The 27,057-nt window shown below is 45.0% G+C and overlaps 2 protein-coding genes across 4 annotated transcripts in view; both read right to left on the bottom strand.

Moving 5' to 3' along the window:
* Positions 1–27,057, bottom strand: part of LOC146833819 (dimethylaniline monooxygenase [N-oxide-forming] 2-like) — a 230,324-nt gene that overhangs the window by 90,408 nt on the left and 112,859 nt on the right. For all 3 annotated transcript variants that reach the window (XM_085601709.1, XM_085601711.1, XM_085601710.1), the window contains one exon: positions 665–1,017. In XM_085601709.1, coding sequence (XP_085457835.1) covers positions 665–1,017 — 353 coding nt within the window. The remainder of the gene's footprint in view (positions 1–664; positions 1,018–27,057) is intronic.
* On the bottom strand, positions 11,635–21,253 carry LOC146833820 (endogenous retrovirus group PABLB member 1 Env polyprotein-like). Its single transcript, XM_085601712.1, has 2 exons — positions 20,898–21,253; positions 11,635–14,649 (listed from the first exon to the last, which is right to left on the bottom strand). The coding sequence occupies exon 2, from the start codon at positions 13,947–13,949 to the stop codon at positions 12,432–12,434; it is 1,518 nt and encodes a 505-aa protein (XP_085457838.1). The 5' UTR covers positions 13,950–14,649; positions 20,898–21,253; the 3' UTR covers positions 11,635–12,431.

Raw genomic sequence — 27,057 nt, 5'->3', positions numbered from 1 at the left:
GGTAAGTCAACCAGCGCCAAAGTTATTCAAAATAGAATTTTCAGATTTCCTATGGGAACTCGGTCCTAACTATAACTATCTACTGGCGACCGCCAGTAGATAATATACACGTATTCAAATTGTGTGTTTTATTTATAATGATGCCAATTTTCCAGTGTTTGATAATTTGATCTTCATGATTGTTGTAATGTTGTCTTAGTTTTAATGTTTAAGAGTTTTTTATTATTTCTTTACTTTTATTTACAATATTGTTGTACTTTAGATATTTCTTCTACACTGTTTTTGTACAAGACTATGGAGTCATATATTTCAAATCACACAGTTTCTTATCTTGGGAACCTACGCTTGAACTCAGAACTTTAATTATTAATCCATAGATTTTTCTTTCAGGTTGAAGAGCCACTTTTACAAAGTATACTGGATAGTACTACATGCACTCAGAACTGACCTATCTCCAGTTGATGCCTCTAGACAGCATTTGTGCGCACTGGCCACTTTTGCATTCTCCTGCGATACCCCTTTGTTAGGGAAGCACTCATAAACCCATTGACTGACTAGATGATGGTCAGAAAAAAGAGGGAACAACAAATGTACACTGTGCAGGGTGACAGGTAACTTAAGATAGCCTCTGTCTCTATGTCTCACTGTCATGTTCTTCACCTACCTTTGAAGACTCGTGTAGCCCACCGTGTCTGCATTTCCGAAGCAACCAATATCGATCCAATTGGCCGGATAAGACCAATAAATGCAAGGGTGGGGTTCTCTAGGTTCGGCAGGAAGATATTCTTGTAAAGGGAAACAGTGCTGTCGCTGATTGTAAAGAACGATTCCTCCATGAAAGGGAACGAGATGCCGAACCCCGTTGCAAAGATGATTATGTCAAAGTCCTCTTGGGTTCCATCCTCAAACGTGACAGAGGTTTCCCCAAACTCCACAGCAGCTGGTTTCACCACCACTGAGCCACGAAATATGCAGCCCGGAAGATCATCATTGGCTAGTGGGTCTTTCCAAAGAGAACTAAAAATAAAAATGATGAACATACAAAGGCTTAAAGGTTAGTCAATGGAAACTACTATGTCAAAAAGAAAGCACATCATCATCTGGAAGACAGGGTGGAATGTTTCCCCTTACATGAAAAGTGAGAATGTTTCAACTACTGAATGTATGTTTTGTTATGGCACATTAGAGTTTTGAAGCTCTCCCATTTAAAGAGCATTTTGAAATAAAATTAAATGAGTGCAATAGAAATCTATCGGATTGTATCCATGAAAGGAAGATAAGTAGATTTTTTATAGAAAATGTTCAGGATGTATGAAAAGATATGCAAAGTTAATATTCTGAATTCATTTGAAATGTTGGTCTTTTAAATGCATCAACCTACTCACACGTACCTGAGATCCAGGTTCCTATCAATGTACAGTGGCTAAATACATGTTGCATTGCATTTGAGAAGTTAAATGAAGTACCCAAAAAATAAGAACTAGATACTCACTCTCTTACCTAACAGATGGGCATATGGACATTTACCTTGCTTGTATTTGAGCCCATGGCGCTCTTGCTATGCAACTGGGGACCAGCCTCTTCTGGGGCTTTTTTGTTCCGAATCAGCTTCCTTGATTCTATGCTAGTCCTCTTTTACGATTTCTGGATTTGTGGCATTTGAGGAGTCCATGGTCCTCTTCTTCTGGGCTATACCTTCTGTTTGCATCATTCTCGCAAGTCTTGGAATGCCCGTTCTTGGCGTTAATGGATTGCCTCAAAGTTTTCCCTTAAATATGACAGCACCACCTGAGATCCCTGAGTTGGGTGGTGGCTCCAACTTGAGCTTATTCCTGGGCTTTTTTGTACTGTGATGATGAGCATGTAGCTGGCCTTGGTCTAGGGCGTCCTTTAAACAGACAATTCTTTGCTTGTCTTGTAGGGCGTTTATTTGAGGCCTGATATCTGCTCAGCTGTGGAACAGTTTGGATTGTCCCTTTCCTTGTCTCGGGGGGGGGGGAGGATCTGTGTGCTGAGGTAATTTATATTTTTTGTCTTTTTCTGCCCTTTCTTCTTGATCAGTTTTGGCATGGTCCATTGACTCTGGCTGCTTTGGCTTCCCTCTGTGCTTCTTGCTGAGCTTGGAGATTTCCTTCTGTCTACCTGGATCCTTCTCTTGACCTCATTCTTTGGTCCTCTGATTGGGTCCACTATAACTAGGTTTAGTAGCTCTATCTACCCTGGTTTACCTTGTGTACGCTGCTGGGCCTGGGAATTGGATTTTGTGTTTTGCCAACCTGATCCCTATCTTTGGGCCCACAAATCATTGGTCCTTTACTCTTGGTCTCTTTAGTTGAGGTTTGCACTATGGCTTCCCTGGCAATCCTGGCTGGCTGGAGAGTTGGGGGGATTCTTTCTTCCTACCTAGATTCTCCTCATGGGACCCTTGTGTCCTTCATCTTTTTTTCTGGATTTGTTCAAACAAGATTTGCCATCTTTGACCAACCTGGCTCCCTTTGTGCTCCTTGCTGGGCTTGGGGTTTGGGATTTGTTTTCTGCTTCTTGTCATATAGGTTCAGGGTGTAGCTTCTGGTTGTTCTGTTCCTGTCAGAGCTTGATGGGAACTGAATGGCTTCCAGTTATGAAGGTTCCTACTGTTGGGTGCAGCTGTCTGTTTATGCTGTCTTTTGATGTTCTACTGTCTCTTTACCATTGGTTGGAAGCGGTGGTGGGATTTAGGCCCCTTCACTTGTACTCTTTGCTAGCTGGCCCAGGGCTTCCTTCCCAGGCCTCCTCTCCTTGGTTATAGAAGGTCATGATGAAAGGCAACTGTCTATTGGGTCATCTAATATTTTTGCTTTCTGGTATTGCAGGTTGGGCTGTGGTTGAGCTTCACCATGTAGGCTTAGATAGAGCCCTGATGCTTAGCGTATGGTTTCTCACAGTTTGTCCACTCATCCTTGTAGTGTGGTGCACAAGTGTAGTTTGGCTTTTTATCTGAGAAAATATTCTCCTTCTAGACTTCTGTGTTCCTTCTCAGGTGGGTTACACTCTGAAGGAGAGTCTCACCATGACCCTATCAGTTTTTTTTTCTGTGTTCCAGGCTATCTACTTTGCTTTCTGATGTGGAAGAGTTGTGTGGCTTCCTGGTGGGTTTCTCTTTCTGCACTTTGGTGATGCTGTGGCATGCCCTGTTTCATGTTTCTGGTCTTTTACTTTTATGAGTGCCTCTTCCAAGTTGGCTTTGCTGTAGGCTTTGGTACCAACTCTACTGGGGGCCTTCTTTGCTTGTGGTTTGTTGAATACGTTTTAACAGAAACAAGGGAACCCAGTTTAGGTACACAAGGACCTTGGGTATCGATTTTTAACATGAACAACGGTCCTTGTAATTAGTAATTCAAGTCAAATCAATATAGAATGGAATCAAATCTATATTTCAGCTATCCAGCCGGATAGGGAATTAATCAATTTTATTCTAATTTAACAAAGCACAGTATATACAAAGTGGGGTACAATCATGTACCGAGACACATAAGGGTGAGGTAGTTTGTGGCATTGGGACACAAGAAAACAAAAACATTTTAGGCAAAACAAAAAGGGCTTGTTATAATTATAAAGAATAAAACAAGCGTGATAGTATGCACAAACGCGGCACTAGTATGGGAAAAATTGGTCAGTTTACACGTTGTTTACAAAGGTCGACGACGTTTCGATCCCGTTTACAAGAATAGAGGGATCATCGTCAGGACAAACAATAATTGCCTAAACAGAATACATGTAATTGAGCAAAGGATAGTGACATTAATTTAGGAGGGAAGGAAGCAAGAAACAATGGAGAGTTAGAGATTGTTCAGCATATCAAAAAATAGAAACGCTTAGAAACGCTTAAGGAGGTGGCGCACAGCGATCAATGCTAAGAAGCCAAGGGACCAGAGGACTAACATTATGGATTCCGTAACCTGCAAGGATGGTAAGGTGCCAAGAACCCGTGATAACCAAGGATAACGGTGAGAAGGCATTAAGTACCGCTACATGACTGCCCGAGACGCGTCCCGCACTTAGGTAAAAGGGTCAAAGGAAGTGAGCCCGGGTAATTAATGGGTCAAGGGTCAATTGAAACACAAGGCGACTAAGGAGCAAGCGTTACATAAGGACGTTGGTCTTACCTAGTCGATACTGACAGAATTACAATAATGGTAGAGATGGATTTCAATGAGCCAACGTCAGTTACCTAGACGGGAGGTAGAATTAGCGTGAGGTTGATGATGGAGAGGAGAGTGAAAATTAGCGCGCAAAGAACACGATAACATACCATGAACCCAGGCTTGATCCTAGGGTCCGGGGGAAGGATGAGCAGGGTCCCGTGGTTACAGGAACCAGGGTTTCCGTGGTGAACGCCGAATGCCAGGCGGTACCTATTGGGGAGGTAGCGTAGACGTTAGGAACTAAGTCGGAAGTTATGGCCAACAACTGCGCTTGTAGCAAGGGTGCCTATCTTAGATAAAGCCTTTAACCAAGATTATGGCGGGGTGTAACCTGGAAGGGTTGATACGAGCAGTGCCGGTTCTCGCCAATGAGGGGAACCAAACCTGAAAGTGAAGGTATTAAGAATGAGAGGGACTGGATGAAGTTGTGAGGGGAGGGGGGGTTTTAAAAATAAGGCTGCGCACAGAAACCGGACCCTTACCTCCAGGACGGTAATTGCGTCTCAGTCCAACCGATCGGTGGATGCCGTTAGCGAGGGACGAGCTCAATGGCTCAATGGTCATGAGCCGGTGTAACCCGGGTATCTTAAACCAGGAAGTATAAGGATTATGCGCGAACGTGGAAATTAAGCTAGTATGCGCACCCAGGCAGCCATCTTGGGTGAATAAGGTGTGCGTCCATGATGCTGCTATATTGGTCAATGTACATGAGAACTTTGGCAATATTTGCATGTTAGGTCACTGTGTGTGCTCATACAACAATTCAATTAATTTACAATCTAATTTGGATTTTCAGGTACTGACGACTGTTGCATACGTTTGTGTGAACTTGAGCAAGGTGTCAATTATGTGAGAGAACCATGACTATGTAGGACATAAGTTCATTTATGGGTGAAACTAGGTATACAGCTGAATACCTATAGTGATTTCTGACTCCCTATTTACCTTTATATGGATTAGATATTTTCTGATGAGCAGACACAGCACTCCATTTCTTCTTATTTAGATAAAAGGGGGTCGATTACGATGAGTGCCGGAAAGCCGCCAACCTCAGGTCGGAGGCTTTCCGACACTCATCGTCAGTTTCACTTTTGATCGCCTACTTACAATCTAGGAGGTCAAAATTGGAACCGGATGGTAATTCCGGCTGAATTTCAACAGGCTCAAGGAGACTGACCCGTAATCCCAATGGAGGTAGTTTCTGTCGCTGGGAGTAAGATGCTCGGTTTCTAACAAGCTTTACATGCTAGGCTTTCCAACATGAAAAGCTTGTTGGAAAGCGAGCTTGGGGGCCCCTAGCAGGGTCACCTTCTCCTTGCGGCCTCCAGGTGGGGGGTGGAGGGGGCACCTATGGTTCCCCCTGTTGATCTCTGCAATGGTGTGGCAGGCATCTTGAGGTGCCTACCATGCGGTGCAGGGATCAACACAATCTCCTATTTCTCTACATGAGCTTGTGCTATGGCCTGTGTACTGCCGTATCACAAGCTCAGATGAGAAGTGGGAGTATGTAACTGTACCATGTGCGGTTGCATTGTAATTACAGTGTCGGGACCAGAGGTCGGTCGGTCACAGGACCCCGACCGTGTCGGTTGGAGGCAACTCTGACTGACATCGAAATAAGGCCCAAGGTGTTTATTTGCTATTAAACATATTGTGACTTGTGGACATTACGGAGGTGATCACTTACTGAAAATATACTTGTATTTCTATAATGGACAATATGCTCGATCCTAGGTGATTTCAACTTCCATTTAGAAGTGGAAGAGGATCCAGACACTATTAAACTCACCGATCTATTTAAGACAATTGATCTAATTCAACGAGTTGCTGGACCCACGCATAAAGCAGGTCACACCTTAGACGGTATTTTCACCAATAACACGGAAGTTACCGTGAATGAAATATTACCAATGACCTGGTCGGATCACAATGCTATCATTTTCCTGATCTCACCTTCAATGCAAACCACGACCAACCACACGGAGTATCGCTCCTGGAAAAAAGTTAATGCCGATGTCCTTAACAATCTGCTGAAAAAATCTCTCCCCATTATTTCGGAGGATTTGGAGGCCGCAGTCACTGACTACTCCATGTGGTTGGACTCAGCATGTACGCAATTGGTCCCTAGGATAACTCGCCGCAATTTCAGAGTTCATCCATCCGCCCCATGGCACTCTCAAGACCTGAGAGAACTGAAACGTGAGTGTAAACGTTTGGAAAGACTATGGCGCATTAACTACGACTCACAGGACAAAAAACGCTATAAGATTTGTTTAGCTCAGTATAAACAACATCTCTTTAAAACCAAACAAGACTTTTTTGCCGCCAAAATTAAAAAAGCAGGAAACTCTTCCAAGGAACTGTTTAAAACGGTTAAATCCCTAGCTGAACCTACCACCCCCCAGTTCGAATCCAGCCAAGAATTGTGCGACAAAATAGCAAACTTTTTCTTTGAAAAAGTGGATAATATTTTTTCAACCTTTACCCATTCAACCATTTTTGGGGCGCCAAACTCACACGACTCCTCTAATAACTTCGGGACGCTAAAGACTTTCTCACCCACCTCCCCTGTGGAGGTTCTTAAACTTCTAGATTCGACTAGATCAGGCTCCCCGATGGACCCCTGCCCCCTTTCAGTACTCAGGCTAGCCCCCGAACCAGTCACGGAAACCCTCACATCTATTTTTAATTCTATATTTGTCAAGGGTTACTTTCCGAGGACCTGGAAAATAGCCTCTATTATACTGCTATTAAAAAAAAACCAGCTTGATCCTCTGGACCCAAATAACTTCAGGCCCATATCAAGGCTGCCTCTCCCTGCCAGACTAATTGAGAAAATCATGAACACACAACTAAGCAGATTCTTTGATGAGCCCCAGGGATTAGACCCTACGCCGTATGGATTCAGATCAGGACATAGCACCGAATCGGCGCTGGTCAAATCAACAGAACAAATTAGAGAGACTTTAGACCAGGGTGGTAAGGCGGTTATGATCATGTTGGATCTGTCTGCAGCCTTTGACACGGTCCATCATGGTTTATTGATGGACCGGCTTCAAGAAATTGGAGTCAAAGACAAAGCTTGGAGCCTTATCAAGTCTTTCCTAGCAGAATGAACACAGGTGGTCTTGCTGGGAGACTTTACTGCTAAAGCTTTCTCCCTGCCATGCGGGGTGCCAGAGGGATCTTCCATCAGTCCTACTCTCTTTAACGTATATGTTAAACATCTGGCATCATTGGTAGAATCTTTTGGATTCAACCTCACATCATACGCAGATGATACCCAGATAGTGGTATCCTTACTACCTGCGACCCCTACCAATGTTGCGGATGACTTTAAAGAGTGTATGTCAGCAGTGGGAAGTTGGATGACCCTAAATTGCCTCAAACTTAACTCCAACAAAACGGAGGTAGTCTTGTTTGGAAACGATCCTAGTTTCTGGACACCTACCTGGTGGCCAGACTCAATGGGTTCACTACCCACGCCCAGTAGGAAAGTCAACCTGGGCATTATCATAGATGATAAACTTTTGTTCAAGGACCAGGTTAATTTAGTTATCTCCTCCACATCTTTCATTCTTAGATCATGTAGGAAAATACTCCCACTGCTCCCCAAAGAATCACATCGAACGGTCATCTCTGCCCTTGCCCTATCCAGACTCGACTATTGCAATAGTCTCTACATCACCATGCAGGAAGGATTACAGAAAAAGCTGCAGCTACTGCAAAATGCGGCGGCAAGACTTATATCAGGCATTCCTAAATATGCCTCGATCTCGGCCGAAATAAAAAAACGACACTGGCTTCCAATAAACAAACGAATCCGGTTCAAGGCGTTATGTATGACTCACAGAGCTCTTCAAAAGAATGGACCTCTCCACCTATTTAGGCCCTTCCGATGGTATTCTCCTGAAAGAACTTTGCGGTCTTCTCAGGCTAATTTGGTTGTAGTCCCCAAAGTAAACAAAGCCAACTGGGGAAGACGCAGCTTTCTGGTAAAGGCCGCTACTGCCTGGAATGCACTACTGCTATACCTGAGACATATACCCAATCACCTAGAATTCAGGAAGGCGCTCAAGACCAACCTCTTTACCTCTTAATACCTGTTACACCACCTTTACTCAGGATAGTTTTCTGTTCTACAGCACCAGGACACCCACGGGTATTAGCCGTGCTATATAAAACGGAATAACATAACATAACATAACATGAATGATGTAAGAATACGAATGAGATTACACCAAAACTTAAGTAAATCTCTGTAAGGTAAAATACAACATAGTTTTAATTCTTTCTTTCTTCTATTAGAAAGTGTTTTTATTCAATGTTGTTCTGTTAGAAGTTGGGTTTCTGGGTGGCAGAGGTGTCCGAGCAGGAACCACAATCCTAGTCTGGGTAAATCACAACACACCATAAATTATCCTGTGCTCACCCTCTGGTAGCTTGGCACAGAGCAGTCAGGCTTAACTTAAGAGGCAATGCGTAAAGTATTAGTGCAACACTTCAAACAATAGCACAGAGAAAACACTACAAAAAGACCCCACACCAGGTATGAAAAATAGATGCTATTTTAAGAAATAACACAAGACCAAAATGACATAAATCCAAAGTGTGGAAGTCGAGATATCGATTTTTAAAGAATAAATGTCAAAATAGCTCTTAAAAACAAGAAGTGCTTAAATGGGTTATCTGGTTGTGCTAGAACGGGGCAAATTCAATGGTTCAGGCTGACCACAATGGAGTGCTGGCCAGATACAGGTACCCACTTGTACCTGCCGAACCAAAGTATCTTGATCCAGGATGTGTCATCATCGACGAGGATGTGAGGTGCAGATGCGACAATGAGTCTGTGAAGAGCCATGCAGTGGATGAATTGCGTCAATTTTCTCCCTGCAACTACAGCGATGCGTTGGTTCCCAGTGCAAGTCACTGGTTCCGGATGCAATGCTGGGTTGCTGCTCCCATAGTAGCAATGCTTCGATTCTCCAGGCAATGCGCTGGTTTCGAGGGCGATGTGCCTGCTCCACTCCACGTAACGACGAGGATGTGCTGGTTCCAAGGATGATGCGCCAGGTCCACTTCACGAAACTGTGAGGATGCACTGGTTTCTAGGGTGATGCACCAGGTACGCTCGAACGCAACGACGAGGATGTGCTGGTTCTAGCTCATGCAAAGGCGAAGATGCATCCATTCCGATGAGGATGCGTGGATTCTGGATGAAGAAGCATTTGAAGTGGGGCAGTCCTTTAAGAAAGTTTTGAAGTGCACAGAGGTTCACCCTTCCTGCTTCATCTCCAAACTCACTACAGAGGGCATTCAACCCTTTGTGTGGGGACAGGACACAGCCCTTTCAGGTTTAAGTGTCAACTACCCCCTCCCATCCTACTCAGAATGCTCCTACTCTACATTCAGATGATCACTCAGGTTCACCTACCCTTCCTTTATGTATGGCTGTCTAGCGGGAATGCAGGAAGCTAGCTGTCAGCCACCCCAGACATGTATTCCGAAACTGGCATCAGGCACCAAATGGCTAAAGTAATAATAATACTGATAATTAAGGAAATTCCAACTTTCTAAAAGTGGAATTTGCTAAACTTGAATTTAAAAGCCAACTTACCATGAGTTGTAATTTTAAATTGTAAATTCGGTGACCCAAACTTGTAAAGTCTATCTCCTACCAATTGGGAATTGCACTTAAAAGATGTAATAAGGTAATCTCAATGTTATCCTATGGGAGAGATAGGCCTTTTAGTAGTGAAAAACTAAACTGTTGTTTTTTTACTACCATGATATGTAAAACTTAAAAGTACATGTCCTGCCATTTAAATACATGACACCCTGCCCTGTGCTTTAGACAGTGCCTACTTTACAGGTGACTTAAATGTGTAAAAAGGGAAGGTTTAGGCCCCGCAAGAGGGTTGGCATGCCAGGTCGAAATGGCAGTTTAATACTGCACATACCGGCTCTGCAATGGGAGGCCTGATCCATTGTAAGAGGGCTATGTGAATGGGTGGCACAATGACTGCTTATTTCCCACTAGTAGCATTTAATTAACAGTTCCTGGGCACATGCAGTGCAGTCTACTAGGGATTTATATGTAAATTAAATCCCAGTTGAGGTTAAGCCAATGTTGCCATGTTTAGGAGAGACAGCACAAGCACTTTAGCACTGGTCAGCAGTGGTAAAGTTGCGCACAGTTCTAAGACCAGCATAAATTAGTTCAGAATAATGGAGGGAGGTAGGAAAAATGTTAGGGAAGAGTTTGTAACTGTACCATGTGCGGTTGCATTGTAATTGCAGTGTCGGGACCGGAGGTCGGTCGGTCACAGGACCCCGACCGTGTCGGTTGGAGGCAACTCTGACTGACATCGAAATAAGGCCCAAGGTGTTTATTTGCTATTAAACATATTGTGACTTGTGGACATTACGGAGGTGATCACTTACTGAAAATATACTTGTATTTCTATAATGGACAATATGCTCGATCCTAGGTGATTTCAACTTCCATTTAGAAGTGGAAGAGGATCCAGACACTATTAAACTCACCGATCTATTTAAGACAATTGATCTAATTCAACGAGTTGCTGGACCCACGCATAAAGCAGGTCACACCTTAGACAGTATTTTCACCAATAACACGGAAGTTACCGTGAATGAAATATTACCAATGACCTGGTCGGATCACAATGCTATCATTTTCCTGATCTCACCTTCAATGCAAAATTTAATAAAAACCACGACCAACCACACGGAGTATCGCTCCTGGAAAAAAGTTAATGCCGATGTCCTTAACAATCTGCTGAAAAAATCTCTCCCCATTATTTCGGAGGATTTGGAGGCCGCAGTCACTGACTACTCCATGTGGTTGGACTCAGCATGTACGCAATTGGTCCCTAGGATAACTCGCCGCAATTTCAGAGTTCATCCATCCGCCCCATGGCACTCTCAAGACCTGAGAGAACTGAAACGTGAGTGTAAACGTTTGGAAAGACTATGGCGCATTAACTACGACTCACAGGACAAAAAACGCTATAAGATTTGTTTAGCTCAGTATAAACAACATCTCTTTAAAACCAAACAAGACTTTTTTGCCGCCAAAATTAAAAAAGCAGGAAACTCTTCCAAGGAACTGTTTAAAACGGTTAAATCCCTAGCTGAACCTACCACCCCCCAGTTCGAATCCAGCCAAGAATTGTGCGACAAAATAGCAAACTTTTTCTTTCAAAAAGTGGATAATATTTTTTCAACCTTTACCCATTCAACCATTTTTGGGGCGCCAAACTCACACGACTCCTCTAATAACTTCGGGACGCTAAAGACTTTCTCACCCACCTCCCCTGTGGAGGTTCTGAAGTACTGGGTATTTTAGACCCAGCGGTGCAGGGGCACACACCCTATGACTTCTGGGTTCACCCTGTTCCAGACCTACAGAAAGACAGAGTCTTCTGGGTGAAGTCAAAGATCGTTTATTGGCTGCAGACCAATTACAGGTATCCTAGAAGTACAACAGCGTGTATGTTCTCAGGAGACTGCTGAAAATCATAGAAACGGACTTCATCTTAAATACGCTTTTCCCTGCCTCAAGCATACATTCCTAGGTTTTATGATACGGCAATATACAAGTGTACATTACAAGGAAAAGGCAAAGTCATGATGACCATCCCACATTCCAGTTCGGCCAGCCCACAATGATTTACACAGTAAGGTTCAGATCCCACATTTGATATCAATAGGCCCCAATAAAACACGGGCAGCTCCTGTTTTGGGAAACAGGTCATAAAGCAGGAACAGTCAGGTGTGAAAGAGATTAGCCGGAGGCTCGTGTAGAATGAAAGGGTTTTATGATGGGTCAAACCCTGATGCTAATCACAGGTGGACGGAGGAAGGGGAGCTCGTGAGACCAGTTTGACCTGGGGCAGCAGAGCCAGCTGCCCAGGTCACAGAGAAGTCACGGGAAAGCACATGTACTGTAAGGCCCGTTTCTGCTCCATTATAGCCTATGTGAGGGCAATGACAAGATGGCCACCGCTCTCAAAATGGAACCCGCGTAGTGAAGCAGAATAACGTGTACACAGTGCATTCATAGCTAGAACGATATATAAAGCACTCGTACATACCGCATTAATCATTTGCGGTTCGCCAATACCAGGATAGACAGGGGTAGGGCCCTGTCCCCTACGCGGTCAAAGAGATTAAAGTACGACAGACCCTCCTTTTGCCCTTACATAGGCAATCACTATACTCATCTTAATCCGAGTCCAGGTCAATGTTCACAAAGTCATGGAGATGTTGCTGTAGCATCATCCTATTACTTAGTTCATCCCTCGACACAGGTTTCCTTACACATAAGGTAGCACAGAGGCCACATATCGCAGGAGCACACTGTATGCACAGACAGAACAGGAAAAGAATGGCTAAGATCATTCCAATGACCATCAGAACTTTCCAACCCCAGGCAGATATCAATTCCCAGAACCACCCCGCCAGTGACCAGTCTCCCTTATCCACGTGTATGGATTCAGATATTTTATGGAGTTTGGAGATGGCTTGATAGACTGTTGGAGCGTTATCTGGTATGAAAATGCAGCAACTAGATTGGATAACCTTACATACCCCACCGCGGTTTGCAAGAATAACGTCTAGAACCATGCGGTTCTGCAAAGTCATAAGGCGATCCGCTTGGAGCTCGGCGGTCAGATTACCAAGGGCACCAGTCGTTACATTTACAGTGGATTCAACCACACGTGTCAGTTGTCTCAGGTTCCTACTATTCACCATAGGTCCCCAAAACGGCAGGAAGCCCAAAAAAAAGTCTCCTGCTTCCTGGCCGGCAGTATCCTCCTTACTAATCACACCTCTCACAACTCTGGTCTTGTGATAATCAGAGGCAGCAGTAAATGTAGGCGGTAGCAAGTTCGCAATATAACATGTGCCCGAGAAATCAGGGGGCAACCATGTATATGCTCGGTCATTGCAGATGAAATATGTGCCCTTGGCAGCCAAAAATGCAGGGGAAAACTGTGACGGGAAGGTGTACGTTTCAGTACAGTCACTTCTTCCCAGTTGAGCTCTAGGATTCTGACCATTACCCTGTAAGCAGAACCGACCTATGTGGGGTACGACCCAGATTGGAGATGAGATTTTTCGCTGTCTTTCACCCAGACTAATACTATACCCCGTCGCGTTCCATCCTACATAAGGTCTCAATTCTTCTTTGGGAATGGATGAGTATGCATCAATATCTCTACTCATGTCGGCAACTCCTTTCATCAAAGCCTTATTATTGGTGATAGGTCTGATGGAACGCGGTTGGCGAGGGGAGTACGTATCTAGAGCATAGAGAAACATGGTCTGGAATGCCCATGACGATCCATTGTAACTAAAGGGCAGCACCAAATAGGGAATACCCTTGTTAATGGTATGTGGCATTAACCCACACACCCAGCAATTGGTTGTGTTCATTACTAGTTGGTGCTGGTGCAAAAGCTGGATAAACGAGTTATTTACGAACTCGGATCGTCTGGTCTGTTCGTGCTCAGGCAGAGGGTGAAAAGAGTGAGAGGTGGCAGTAGAAAGAGGTGTAGGCTGTACAGTGGGCGCAATGGTCTTTTGAGAAGAGAAAAACATAAATCCTACGATGAACATTATTATACTACACAGCGTAAATAGGCACAGAAATACAAAACATTTACTTTTTACAATTCTACATATCCTTGCTTTAGAGTCTATGTCTTCAACGGGTCTCTCCATCTTAAAAAACTCCATCCTCTAAACGGGCCGCTCGCGGCGGATGAGTTTCTTCTGCTAAGGAGTACGCCTGTCAGTCAGGGGAAACGCCCTAGACCAACCAGAACCGTTGACCTAACGTCTTCGGCCTGTACCCCAAAGTCTTGACACCGCGACCCTGCGGCTGAACCCGGATGGTGGTTCGAAAAACAAAAATCAAGAAAGTCCTTCAGATGGGAGAGCCAAAAATGTCAAAAAGGGAATAGTAAAGAAATCTTTATTTGTCCATGGGCCTTGGTCTCAAATTATAGCGGAGACGGCCAGGTGCTGTTTGGTCTTGGAACAAAAGTTCAGGCTCAGTGGTGTCCAGTCGATTTGATGGTGGCACAGCTTCTTGCAGAATATTGTCACTCTCTTGGTCTAAAACTGTGTCTCTTATGCGTGCGTTACTGAATGGTACAAAATGAGGTACAGTGTCTTCCTCAGAGTCGGCGATACCCTCCTGGACCCACTGGTCGTATGGCAGAGGCAAGGGGACTACTTTGCAGTGCGTGCCATGGATCCAGTGCTTCTTCCCTTTTACTCGCACCGCTGATCTCGTTGATAAAAGCACAAGGTGAGGGCCGATCCAGCGAGGCTCGTCGTTGCTCTTGCACTGGAAGTTTCGGACCAGGACCCACGAGCCAGGGTTGATAGGGTGTCCAGGAGGTTCAGAAGCTTGGGGAAGAGTATCATGTACCTGTTGGTGCAAAACACGCAGTTTAACAGTCAAATCATACAGGTAATCGAGTAGTACTGGATGCTCAATCTCACTAAATTTCGTAGGCCTCGGTACACCCCATACGTTGGCCGGGCGGCCAAAAACCACTTTGTAAGGACTAAGTCCTACTCGTGAGTGTATGGTCATTCTGGTGGACAGGAGTGCTAAAGGCAGAGCATCAGGCCATTTAAGACCAGTGCTCGCCTGAATTTTGGCCAGCTTGAGCTTTAAGGCTCCATTGTAGCGCTCTACTAGTCCAGCTGATTGGGGGTGATTCGCAGCGTGGAACTTTTGCTTTATGCCTAAACCTTCACATACATTCTTCATCACTTTACCCACGAACTCACTTCCATTATCACACCACACCATTCTTGGCATTCCAAACCTGGGGAAAAATTCTTTCACAAGGGCTTTGGCTGTGGATAGGGCGGTGTTATCTTTCAGAGGATAAGCCTCTATCCATTTTGAGAAAGCACAAACAACCACCAGTACATATTTCAGGTTGTTGCATCTTTCCATGTGAATAAAGTCCAGCTGCAAAACTTCGAATGGGCATGATGGGGGTGCAAAGTGACCAGCTGGAGTTGGGGTTCCCCTACCAGGGTTGTATTTCAAGCATACCATGCAATTCTTGACCACATTCTCTGCACACTTGGGAATTCCAGCATTCTGCCATACTGGGGCCAACAACTTACAAATTCCTTTCGTACTGATATGTGCCATTCCATGTGCCATAGTAACCACTGGGAGCACATATGCATCAGGTAGCAACCATCGCCTATGTTCTGTCAGATCAATCCAACAACCATTCTCATCCAACTTACCCATACTTTCTCTCCACTTGCTTAGCTCTTTCTCTGTGGCCTCAGCTTGAAGCGACTTCACACTGTCTATTGTGTTCTCACACATTCCAACATCATCAACCCATCTTGCGGGGCCCGCAACATACATTCTAGTCTTCACATTCTGTGCTGTTTCTTTCGCGGTCTCATCAGCAAACGCATTCCCACGTCCAACATCATCTGTGATTTTCCTGTGCGCACTGCATTTCATGATCGCAACTTGCAACGGTAGGGTCAGTGACTCAAGGAGATCATTCACCAACTTGCCATTCTGAATTTTAGCTCCATGCGACGTCAGAAACCCACGCTCTTTCCACAGTCGCCCAAAATTATGAGCCACGCCAAAGGCGTACTGGCTATCCGTGTAAATATTCACTCTCATTCCTTCAGACAATACGCATGCTCTTGTGAGGGCGATTAATTCTGCTGCTTGGGCCGAATTATGTGGCACTCGTGCAGTTTCCACGACTGTGTGTAAAGTCGTGATAGCATATGCAGCAGTCGTATCACCATTAGGGAGCTTGAAACACGAACCATCCACCCATAAAGTGCCATCACACTCAGTCAGGGGAGTATCTTTTAGATCTACTCTCCCTTTCGTCTCTTCTTCTGTTCTGAACAGACAGTCATGTTGCTCAATCTCATCTGAGTCTGCTGGAATTGGCAATAACGTAGCTGGATTCAGCGTACTGCATCTCTTTATGTGTATGTGATTTGCTAACAGTGTAAGCTCATAGCCTGATAATCGCGCACTAGTCAAGTGTTGTGTCTTGGTCCTATTTAATAATGTGTCTACAGCATGCAGAACCATAACAATCAATGTGTTGTCCATTACCAAACCAGCAGATTGTCGGATAGACATCGCTGCAGCAGCTGTCGCTCTCAGACAGCTTGGCAATGCCCTCGCTACAGGGTCCAAGGTGGATGGAAAATATGCGCATGGGCGCGGTCTGTCGCCAAAGGGCTGTGTTAACACTGACAACGCACATCCATCTTTCTCGTGAACATACAACGTAAAAGGTTTGCTGTAGTCAGGAGTACCCAACACAGGAGCTGAGCACAATGCATTGCGCAATTCCACAAAACTTTTCTGGCACTCTTCGGACCATGGGATAGGATCCGGTGTGTCTTTGCATGTTAAGGCTAACAAAGGTTTTGCCAACAGGGAAAAATTAGGAATCCAATGCCTACAGTATGAGGTAATGCCCAAGAAAGCACGTACTTCTCTCTGTGTTCTTGGCACACTCAACTGTGCAATGGCTTGAATTCTTTCTGGGGTCAGTTTCCTTCCCTCCTTCGACAAGAGATGACCTAAGTAGGTCACTTCTTGTCGACAATATTGCAGCTTAGAGAGAGAAACTTTGTGATGGAAAGCAGATAAATGGCGCAACAATGACAATGTGGCTTCTTTACAGATGTTTTCAGTATCCGCGGCGATTAGTAAATCGTCCACGTATTGAATCAGAATAGCGCCACTAGGTAAAACAAGTGCATCGAGCTGCGCTTTCAAAGCTTGACTGTATATGGATGGACTCTCACAGTAGCCCTGGGGAGCGCGTTTGAAGCGGAAGCTTCGGCCTCCCAGACTAAAACCAAAAATATCTCTGCTCTCCTTTGCAATTGGGATGCTAAAGAAAGCATTCTTTAAATCGATCACTGAAAACCATGCAGCAGAGGCTGGAATCATCGTTAACAAGGCAGTTATATCGGGGACAACCGGAAACTGTGGCACAACAATCTTATTAACCTCTCTAAGATCAATCACAAATCTGTAAACAGGTGGCTGTGAAGGGTCCGTTCGTTTTAAGACAGGTAAAATCGGACTATTGCAAACGTTGCCTCTTGTTTCTTCAATCACACCCTTATTAATCAAGTCGCTGACCATGTCTAACAATGCTTTCTGGCCTTCATTAGAGATCTTGTACTGGGGAATACGTGGCAGTCTGACATTAGCCTTTAAAGTCACCACGTATGGCGATATCTCCAAGAGGCCCACATTATTGGGACCAGTAGCCCAAAGGGCATCCGGAAGGGATGACAATTCAGGTGGCATTGCATTTTTAGACAAGTACATTGGGGAAATCACTTTCTTGCCTAATGTAAGTTGTACTCCTGAGGGAGAACAATACAGTGTAGCGTGCAATCTCTTCAACAAATCAATCCTAGCAAATTCTCACCACAACCTGTCATCAGAATCAGGGGTGCTTTCAACTCGCAAGGCCCAATAGAAAGTGACATGGGACTAGAAATCGGGTTCCTAACAGGGGCGCCAGAAAAACCTACTGAAACATTTATATCGCCAGACAAAGGTGCGCCAGGGAGTTTTGAATGCATGATTGAACTCTTTGCAGCACCAGTGTCTAGCAGAAAGGGCTCCGTTACATTTGCTGTAGTTACCTTAACATACGGTCCACTCTGATCCACTGGCACTGAAACAACTCCCTCTCTCTGTCTACGACTATCCTAGTAGTCATTACTTTCTGCATCACCGTCCTCTGCATAATAATCATTATTATAATACTGAGCCGTATTACTAGTCGCGTTAGCTTGCTGGTCAAAACTATTGATGGTATTTTGAGGCGGCAGAGGACGCGCGTTCTGGGGAGCATTTCCACGCCCTCTGCCTCTAGGAGCTTGCTGACCACCCCTACCTCTTGCGCCATACGCATTACCGTTCCGCTGCATTAATTTAGGGCAACTATATTTAAAATGACCTTCCTCTTTACAGTATGAACATTGGTTGGGACCTACAGGGACACGTGGTTGATAATACCCATTCATTTGCTGACTGTTCTGAAATTGTTGGGGTTGGTGATAGACACCTTGGGGTTGCCTATAATTATTCTGACCTCCACGTGGCGGATAGGCCTGCTGCAAAAGGACCTTCGTCTTTAGTTCCTTCGTTTTCTTTTCTGTTCTATCCTTTTCATCTTTATCTCTGTTCTCGTAATACTGTGCAGTAGCCAGTATTTGTGCTGAAGAGGAAACAGCCCAAGAACTTTCTGAATCTTTTAACTTTTTACACAGGTCAGGAAGTAGATTCTGCACAAACTTATCCACAAATAACCGTTGGCCACCCTCAGTACTCATAACTTGCCCACTGTGGTCAACAAACGTTTCTTCAAACCTAGTAAAGAAGTCTGACACTGTCTCATCTTTCTTCTGCTTGCATGCAGATAACTTGTCCCAATTTACGCGCATCGCGGGCATTATTGTCTTCATATATGTGATGATTCTACCAGGCAGTTCTGCTACTAAAGGCTCAGGTTTCGCACCACCAGTTTGTCTAGCATCAGCAGCGATGATGTTAGCCCATGTGTCTCCTAGTTCTGCAGCATGATCCGTATTACGTATGGATCCCCACAAGGGCTGTGGAACCACATTCCCAAACAGCATATCTACATCAGCCAGATTCATTACACAAGATTCTGCAGTCTGTGACAACTCCTTACAATACAGTGTAGCGTGCAATCTCTTCAACAAATCAATCCTAGCAAATTCTCACCACAACCTGTCGTCAGAATCAGGGGTGCTTTCAACTCGCAAGGCCCAATAGAAAGTGACATGGGACTAGAAATCGGGTTCCTAACAGGGGCGCCAGAAAAACCTACTGAAATATTTATATCGCCAGACAAAGGTGCGCCAGGGAGTTTTGAATGCATGATTGAACTCTTTGCAGCACCAGTGTCTAGCAGAAAGGGCTCCGTTACATTTGCTGTAGTTACCTTAACATACGGTCCACTCTGATCCACAACTCCTTATAATAACCAGTAGGGTTTTTACGGGGATCAGGCAATGACTGCTTAAGTGCTAACACCTCAGATCTTTTCCATGGAACATGTACCCAAATACGCTGGAAATGTGCTACAACAGGTGGATTAGCATTTGCATCAGCGGGTCTCCAAACTGGGGGAACCTTACGCATCGGATATTGGCGTGCTTTTACCCTCTTTCCCACAGAAACATCAGGTTCAAACAACGACTGTTGACAATCATCATTCCTGAAGGACAATAGAACCGCAACTGCTTTATCTACCTCGCGATCCACAATTATACCAGTTCCAAAGTCAAACCTCACTCTACACAACTCCTGCGGGCTCGGGTCTTTACCACTATCCTCCAATTCTTCACAGAGAATTTCGCACATTTTCTCAAACACATATCTCTGTTTTGGGGCATCCCACTGATGGAAAACGTTGACAACTGATTCCACATCATACAGTGAAGGGAAAACTATCCATCTACGCGCCATGCTATCTATTACCTTTTTCTCATCAGGGTTAGGCAATTGACTACGCAGTTGCTTACGCTGTAAACCAGGAGTCGCACCAGATGACTCAAAGAGAGGCGACATTAACGTAGTAACCACATTAGCTAAGCGCTGTCGCGCTGAAGGAGAAGCTGAGGCGAAAACAGGGGGAAAAACAGAGGGAAGAAAAGAGGATGCAGAAACAGGTACTGGAGTGGTGGAAGGAAGAGTGTCAGGGGAGGCAGCTGCTGAATTAGGCAAAGTCGCAGGAAGCGCGGGGGCAGTCGGGAACACAACTGGCGGCCCTTGAGAGGGCTGCGCTATATGGACAAGAGCCGGCTGCGCAGCAGCTGGCGGTAGCGGCAAGGCTTGCTGTATATTAACTGGAGGTGGCATATTCACAAGCTGGGGAGGTGCCGTGGCATTTTGAGCATACGGGGGTGGTGAACTCAACAAATGCGACATCAGGGGATCTTTCTCCTTTTCTTCTAACTCATTCTGCTTAGAGTGTGGTAAGGCTGGGTAACATTTGTCGATCCCTAACTTACGCTGTCTGTGCAATTGCTCATTCATCTGCTCCTCCTCATTGTCTTTAAATTGTACAGCTGCTTGCATTACTGTCATACCTCTCTCCCTTTTATTCTTTTTCGCTAGCTTAATTTCCTTCTGTTTGGCTTCTTTTCGCCATAAGCGGAAAGAGTCAAACATCGCCGGCCGGGCTTTCTTTTTGAACAATTTAATTTCTAAATTATCTAAAATATCGGTATCGAAACTACCATTTTGGGGCCATTTTAAAACACCGTCTTTCCTGGTGTAGTGGATCCACACTTCGTTATATGCAATAGGGCCTACGCCATGTTTTACATAGAGCTCATAAGTTGGAGTTCCAACCAGAGGGACCGGGCATGATTCCTCCAGCTGGAAATCTTTTCCACAACCCAAACAAAATATTCTACCAAATATTCTAGAACCAGGCATCTTTGCTCACTAGTCTAGATCCAAACGTCAAAGGATTATCAATTACGATAGTCTCGTGAATACACGAGTCCTCTGGCTTTGGCGTTTGCAAACTCCAAATTACCAAATCAAACGATCCCGAGGGATACCAAAACAAATGGGAGACGCTCCACTTATACTTAACTGAATATTGCTGATCGATGGCGTCACCAGAAGACTCTCTCGATTGTTTCGCTCTCTCAAAACTCGTCAAGGGTCCAAAACAGGTCGATTAATCAGGGCAGCAGTCCTTCGTAGCCGTCGGGATGCGGAGAACCTCGCAGAAAAGACTTTTGGACCACGTCGACATGCAGGGGTCGATGAAGTGGCGGCCTTCCTCCAGAATTTCCACACGAAGCTCCTCACGAACCTCTGGCTTGGACCGGTACCGCTGAAATCGCCGCACGTTGGGCGCCAAACTGAAGTACTGGGTATTTTAGACCCAGCGGTGCAGGGGCACACACCCTATGACTTCTGGGTTCACCCTGTTCCAGACCTACAGAAACACAGAGTCTTCTGGGTGAAGTCAAAGATCGTTTATTGGCTGCAGACCAATTACAGGTATCCTAGAAGTACAACAGCGTGTATGTTCTCAGGAGACTGCTGAAAACATAGAAACGGACTTCATCTTAAATACGCTTTTCCCTGCCTCAAGCATACATTCCTAGGTTTTATGATACGGCAATATACAAGTGTACATTACAAAGAAAAGGCAGAGTCATGATGACCATCCCACATTCCAGTTCGGCCAGCCCACAATGATTTACACAGTAAGGTTCAGATCCCACATTTGATATCAATAGGCCCCAATAAAACACGGGCAGCTCCTGTTTTGGGAAACAGGTCATAAAGCAGGAACAGTCAGGTGTGAAAGAGATTAGCCGGAGGCTCGTGTAGAATGAAAGGGTTTTATGATGGGTCAAACCCTGATGCTAATCACAGGTGGACGGAGGAAGGGGAGCTCGTGAGACCAGTTTGACCTGGGGCAGCAGAGCCAGCTGCCCAGGTCACAGAGAAGTCACGGGAAAGCACATGTACTGTAAGGCCCGTTTCTGCTCCATTATAGCCTATGTGAGGGCAATGACAAGATGGCCACCGCTCTCAAAATGGAACCCGCGTAGTGAAGCAGATTAACGTGTACACAGTGCATTCATAGCTAGAACGATATATAAAGCACTCGTACATACCACATTAATCATTTGCGGTTCGCCAATACCAGGATAGACAGGGGTAGGGCCCTGTCCCCTACGTGGTCAAAGAGATTAAAGTACGACAGTTCTTAAACTTCTAGATTCGACTAGATCAGGCTCCCCGATGGACCCCTGCCCCCTTTCAGTACTCAGGCTAGCCCCCGAACCAGTCACGGAAACCCTCACATCTATTTTTAATTCTATATTTGTCAAGGGTTACTTTCCGAGGACCTGGAAATAGCCTCTATTATACTGCTATTAAAAAAAACCCAGCTTGATCCTCTGGACCCAAATAACTTCAGGCCCATATCAAGGCTGCCTCTCCCTGCCAGACTAATTGAGAAAATCATGCACACACAACTAAGCAGATTCTTGGATGAGCCCCAGGGATTAGACCCTACGCCGTATGGATTCAGATCAGGACATAGCACCGAATCGGCGCTGGTCAAATCAACAGAAGAAATTAGAGAGACTTTAGACCAGGGTGGTAAGGCGGTTATGATCATGTTGGATCTGTCTGCAGCCTTTGACACGGTCCATCATGGTTTATTGATGGACCGGCTTCAAGAAATTGGAGTCAAAGACAAAGCTTGGAGCCTTATCAAGTCTTTCCTAGCAGAATGAACACAGGTGGTCTCGCTGGGAGACTTTACTGCTAAAGCTTTCTCCCTGCCATGCGGGGTGCCAGAGGGATCTTCCATCAGTCCTACTCTCTTTAACGTATATGTTAAACATCTGGCATCATTGGTAGAATCTTTTGGATTCAACCTCACATCATACGCAGATGATACCCAGATAGTAGTATCCTTACTACCTGCGACCCCTACCAATGTTGCGGATGACTTTAAAGAGTGTATGTCAGCAGTGGGCAGTTGGATGACCCTAAATTGCCTCAAACTTAACTCCAACAAAACGGAGGTAGTCTTGTTTGGAAACGATCCTAGTTTCTGGACACCTACCTGGTGGCCAGACTCAATGGGTTCACTACCCACGCCCAGTAGGAAAGTCAACCTGGGCATTATCATAGATGATAAACTTTTGTTCAAGGACCAGGTTAATTTAGTTATCTCCTCCACATCTTTCATTCTTAGATCATGTAGGAAAATACTCCCACTGCTCCCCAAAGAATCACATCGAACGGTCATCTCTGCCCTTGCCCTATCCAGACTCGACTATTGCAATAGTCTCTACATCACCATGCAGGAAGGATTACAGAAAAAGCTGCAGCTACTGCAAAATGCGGCGGCAAGACTTATATCAGGCATTCCTAAATATGCCTAGATCTCGGCCGAAATAAAAAAACGACACTGGCTTCCAATAAACAAACGAATCCGGTTCAAGGCGTTATGTATGACTCACAGGGCTCTTCAAAAGAATGGACCTCTCCACCTATTTAGGCCCTTCCGATGGTATTCTCCTGAAAGAACTTTGCGGTCTTCTCAGGCTAATTTGGTTGTAGTCCCCAAAGTAAACAAAGCCAACTGGGGAAGACGCAGCTTTCTGGTAAAGGCCGCTACTGCCTGGAATGCACTATCGCTATACCTGAGACATATACCCAATCACCTAGAATTCAGGAAGGCGCTCAAGACCAACCTCTTTACCTCTTAATACCTGTTACACCACCTTTACTCAGGATAGTTTTCTGTTCTACAGCACCAGGACACCCACGGGTATTAGCCGTGCTATATAAAACGGAATAACATAACATAACATAACATGAATGATGTAAGAATACGAATGAGATTACACCAAAACTCAAGTAAATCTCTGTAAGGTAAAATACAACATAGTTTTAATTCTTTCTTTCTTCTATTAGAAAGTGTTTTTATTCAATGTTGTTCTGTTAGAAGTTGTGTTTCTGGGTGGCAGAGGTGTCCGAGCAGGAACCACAATCCTAGTCTGGGTAAGTCACAACACACCATAAATTATCCTGTGCTCACCCTCTGGTAGCTTGGCACAGAGCAGTCAGGCTTAACTTAAGAGGCAATGCGTAAAGTATTAGTGCAACACTTCAAACAAAAGCACAGAGAAAACACTACAAAAAGACCCCACACCAGGTATGAAAAATAGATGCTATTTTAAGAAATAACACAAGACCAAAATGACATAAATCCAAAGTGTGGAAGTCGAGATATCGATTTTTAAAGAATAAATGTCAAAATAGCTCTTAAAAACAAGAAGTGCTTAAATGGGTTATCTGGTTGTGCTAGAACGGGGCAAATTCAATGGTTCAGGCTGACCACAATGGAGTGCTGGCCAGATACAGGTACCCACTTGTACCTGCCGAACCAAAGTATCTTGATCCAGGATGAGTAAGAGTTGGTGGCAGCTACTCCCCGCTGGGCGCCGAGCACGAACATTCTGTTAATGTAACTCGCTTTTGCAGAGGCTAATAATTGTTTTAAACGCACATTGTGCAGTGACACTGAGCTGAAGCTCGCTTTTTTTTTTTAAATAATTGAAACTGTTGTTGTGTATATGTTGTTTTTAGATTCACCCTGAAAATAAGAGCACATACCTGCACTCACCAGTGACATTCTTTGTGAGCCGTGGACTGTTTCCGCGTAGTTTAGAGGCAACCGGCATCCTAGCCAATTGCGGTTGTCGAGGGCGGGACAGGGGCGGCACCTGACGGAGTGTCGAGCGGTTAGCGCTCTAGACCTCCGCTTCCTGGAGAGTATTTAGGCTGCGAGGAGGCAGACGTTCCACGCGGTAAGAGTTGGTGGCAGCTACTCCCCGCTGGGCGCCGAGCACGAACATTCTGTTAATGTAACTCGCTTTTGCAGAGGCTAATAATTGTTTTAAACGCACATTGTGCAGTGACACTGAGCTGAAGCTCGCTTTTTTTTTTTAAATAATTGAAACTGTTGTTGTGTATATGTTGTTTTTAGATTCACCCTGAAAATAAGAGCACATACCTGCACTCACCAGTGACATTCTTTGTGAGCCGTGGACTGTTTCCGCGTAGTTTAGAGGCAACCGGCATCCTAGCCAATTGCGGTTGTCGAGGGCGGGACAGGGGCGGCACCTGACGGAGTGTCGAGCGGTTAGCGCTCTAGACCTCCGCTTCCTGGAGAGTATTTAGGCTGCGAGGAGGCAGACGTTCCACGCGGTAAGAGTTGGTGGCAGCTACTCCCCGCTGGGCGCCGAGCACGAACATTCTGTTAATGTAACTCGCTTTTGCAGAGGCTAATAATTGTTTTAAACGCACATTGTGCAGTGACACTGAGCTGAAGCTCGCTTTTTTTTTTTTTTAAATAATTGAAACTGTTGTTGTGTATATGTTGTTTTTAGATTCACCCTGAAAATAAGAGCACATACCTGCACTCACCAGTGACATTCTTTGTGAGCCGTGGACTGTTTCCGCGTAGTTTAGAGGCAACCGGCATCCTAGCCAATTGCGGTTGTCGAGGGCGGGACAGGGGCGGCACCTGACGGAGTGTCGAGCGGTTAGCGCTCTAGACCTCCGCTTCCTGGAGAGTATTTAGCCACTCGGAGGCCCCCAGCGCGCAGCGATGGCGCGCAGGGTAGGCGCCTTTGACTGCGCCAAAAACGAGCCTAAGACCAGCCCGTCTGTGCCCGTCCGGGCCAGGCCGGGTCACGGGGCAGGAAACGCTAGTCCGGGTAAGATCACTGTGGATCAGTTAAGGTCTATGCGCCCAAGTAGCAATAGTAAATGCTCTGTCCTAAAGCCTTCCCTAACGGGTATACAAGTATGTCCTCACTGTACATTTGCTCTTACAAATGTTCAGCCCTACCCAGAGGTATCACACAAACCTAAGCCATCAACTCAAACCTCTGTTTTAAATTCTCGCACATTCACATTCTACACTGTGAATTGTAGATCACTGCCTCAACATAAAGCTGATATCTACCACCTCCTAGCTGAAGAAAAACCTTGTGCGCTATTTCTAACAGAGACCTGGTTGCATGATGGTGCAGGTCCCGATGTAGCCGCTGCCTTACCCTCTAACTATGCCATTGTTAGAGTAGACAGAGATAAACAAGTAGGAGGGGGCATCGCTGTGATCTTAAACAGGGATTTTAATTGTGATTTTGAAACAGTAAATATTCCTGGATGTGAAGCAGCTTTTTTTTAAATTTCATTGAATCCAAATTTTATGTTTTCTGGATTTCTAATTTATCGTCCTCCGGGAAACAGCAGTGGTTGGGCTGCGAACTTGGCTAATTTCATTTCGCCTTACTTTCTGAATGCCCAAAACTTGACCATACTGGGGGATTTAAATCTTCATTTGGATGACAAATCTAATAGCATAGCTGTTAACCTGTTAGAGGACTTTAATACTTTGAATATGTCTCTACGAAATGAGGGTCCCACTCATAAAGCTGGGCATCTGTTAGACCCCATTATTTCTAGTGTACAGGAGCTAAAATGGTTGAAAACAGACCCTATTTGTTGGTCGGACCATTTTTTAACGCTTTTTAGTATTACTCTTGAACAATTTAATTCGCCAGGCTCTGCTTGCCCTCCAATTTTTATGAGAAATTGGAAAAAGCTAGATCTAACTGAGTTACAGAACGCGTTACAGGCATCCCTCCCTGTTCTGGGTGCTGATATGGAAAGAAATGCGCTGGAAACCCACACTTGGCTAGAGAGAGCAGTTGACATCTGTCTGCCCGCTACCAGGTGTAGAGGGAATGTCCATCGTCCCCCGGCCCCCTGGTATACGGAAGTACTGAAACTAGAAAAAACCAAGTGTAAGGGACTTGAGAGGAAATGGCGCAAACAGTATGATCCTGTTAAAAAGGAAGCATATCGTAAGGCCAGAAACCTCTATCACACGGCCTGTGCTAGAGCTAAAGCATCCTATGTAACAGAGACCATTAATACTGCTGCTAATAAAGCACGGACCCTTTTTAACACAGTTAAAGAATTAGCCGGAGCTAATTCTATGGCAGTTGCACGTCCCCTGACCCCTCAAAAATGTCAAGACCTTGCCACATATTTTGTGGAAAAGATCGAGACTATTCTTGCCAACATTAATGTTCCGGGGAGGGATGACAGGAAAGTTCCTCCCTTAGAAAGCCTACCAGGAAATCGGCTTGTCTCCTGGCCATCCATCTCCCTGGACACCTTGAAATCTTTAGC

This window comes from Triturus cristatus, chromosome 4_2, assembly GCF_964204655.1.
Source record: "Triturus cristatus chromosome 4_2, aTriCri1.1, whole genome shotgun sequence".
Taxonomy (NCBI): Eukaryota; Metazoa; Chordata; class Amphibia; order Caudata; family Salamandridae; genus Triturus; species Triturus cristatus.
The sequence above is the reverse complement of the archived record's forward strand: the minus strand, read 5'-3'. Positions and strand labels throughout refer to the sequence as shown.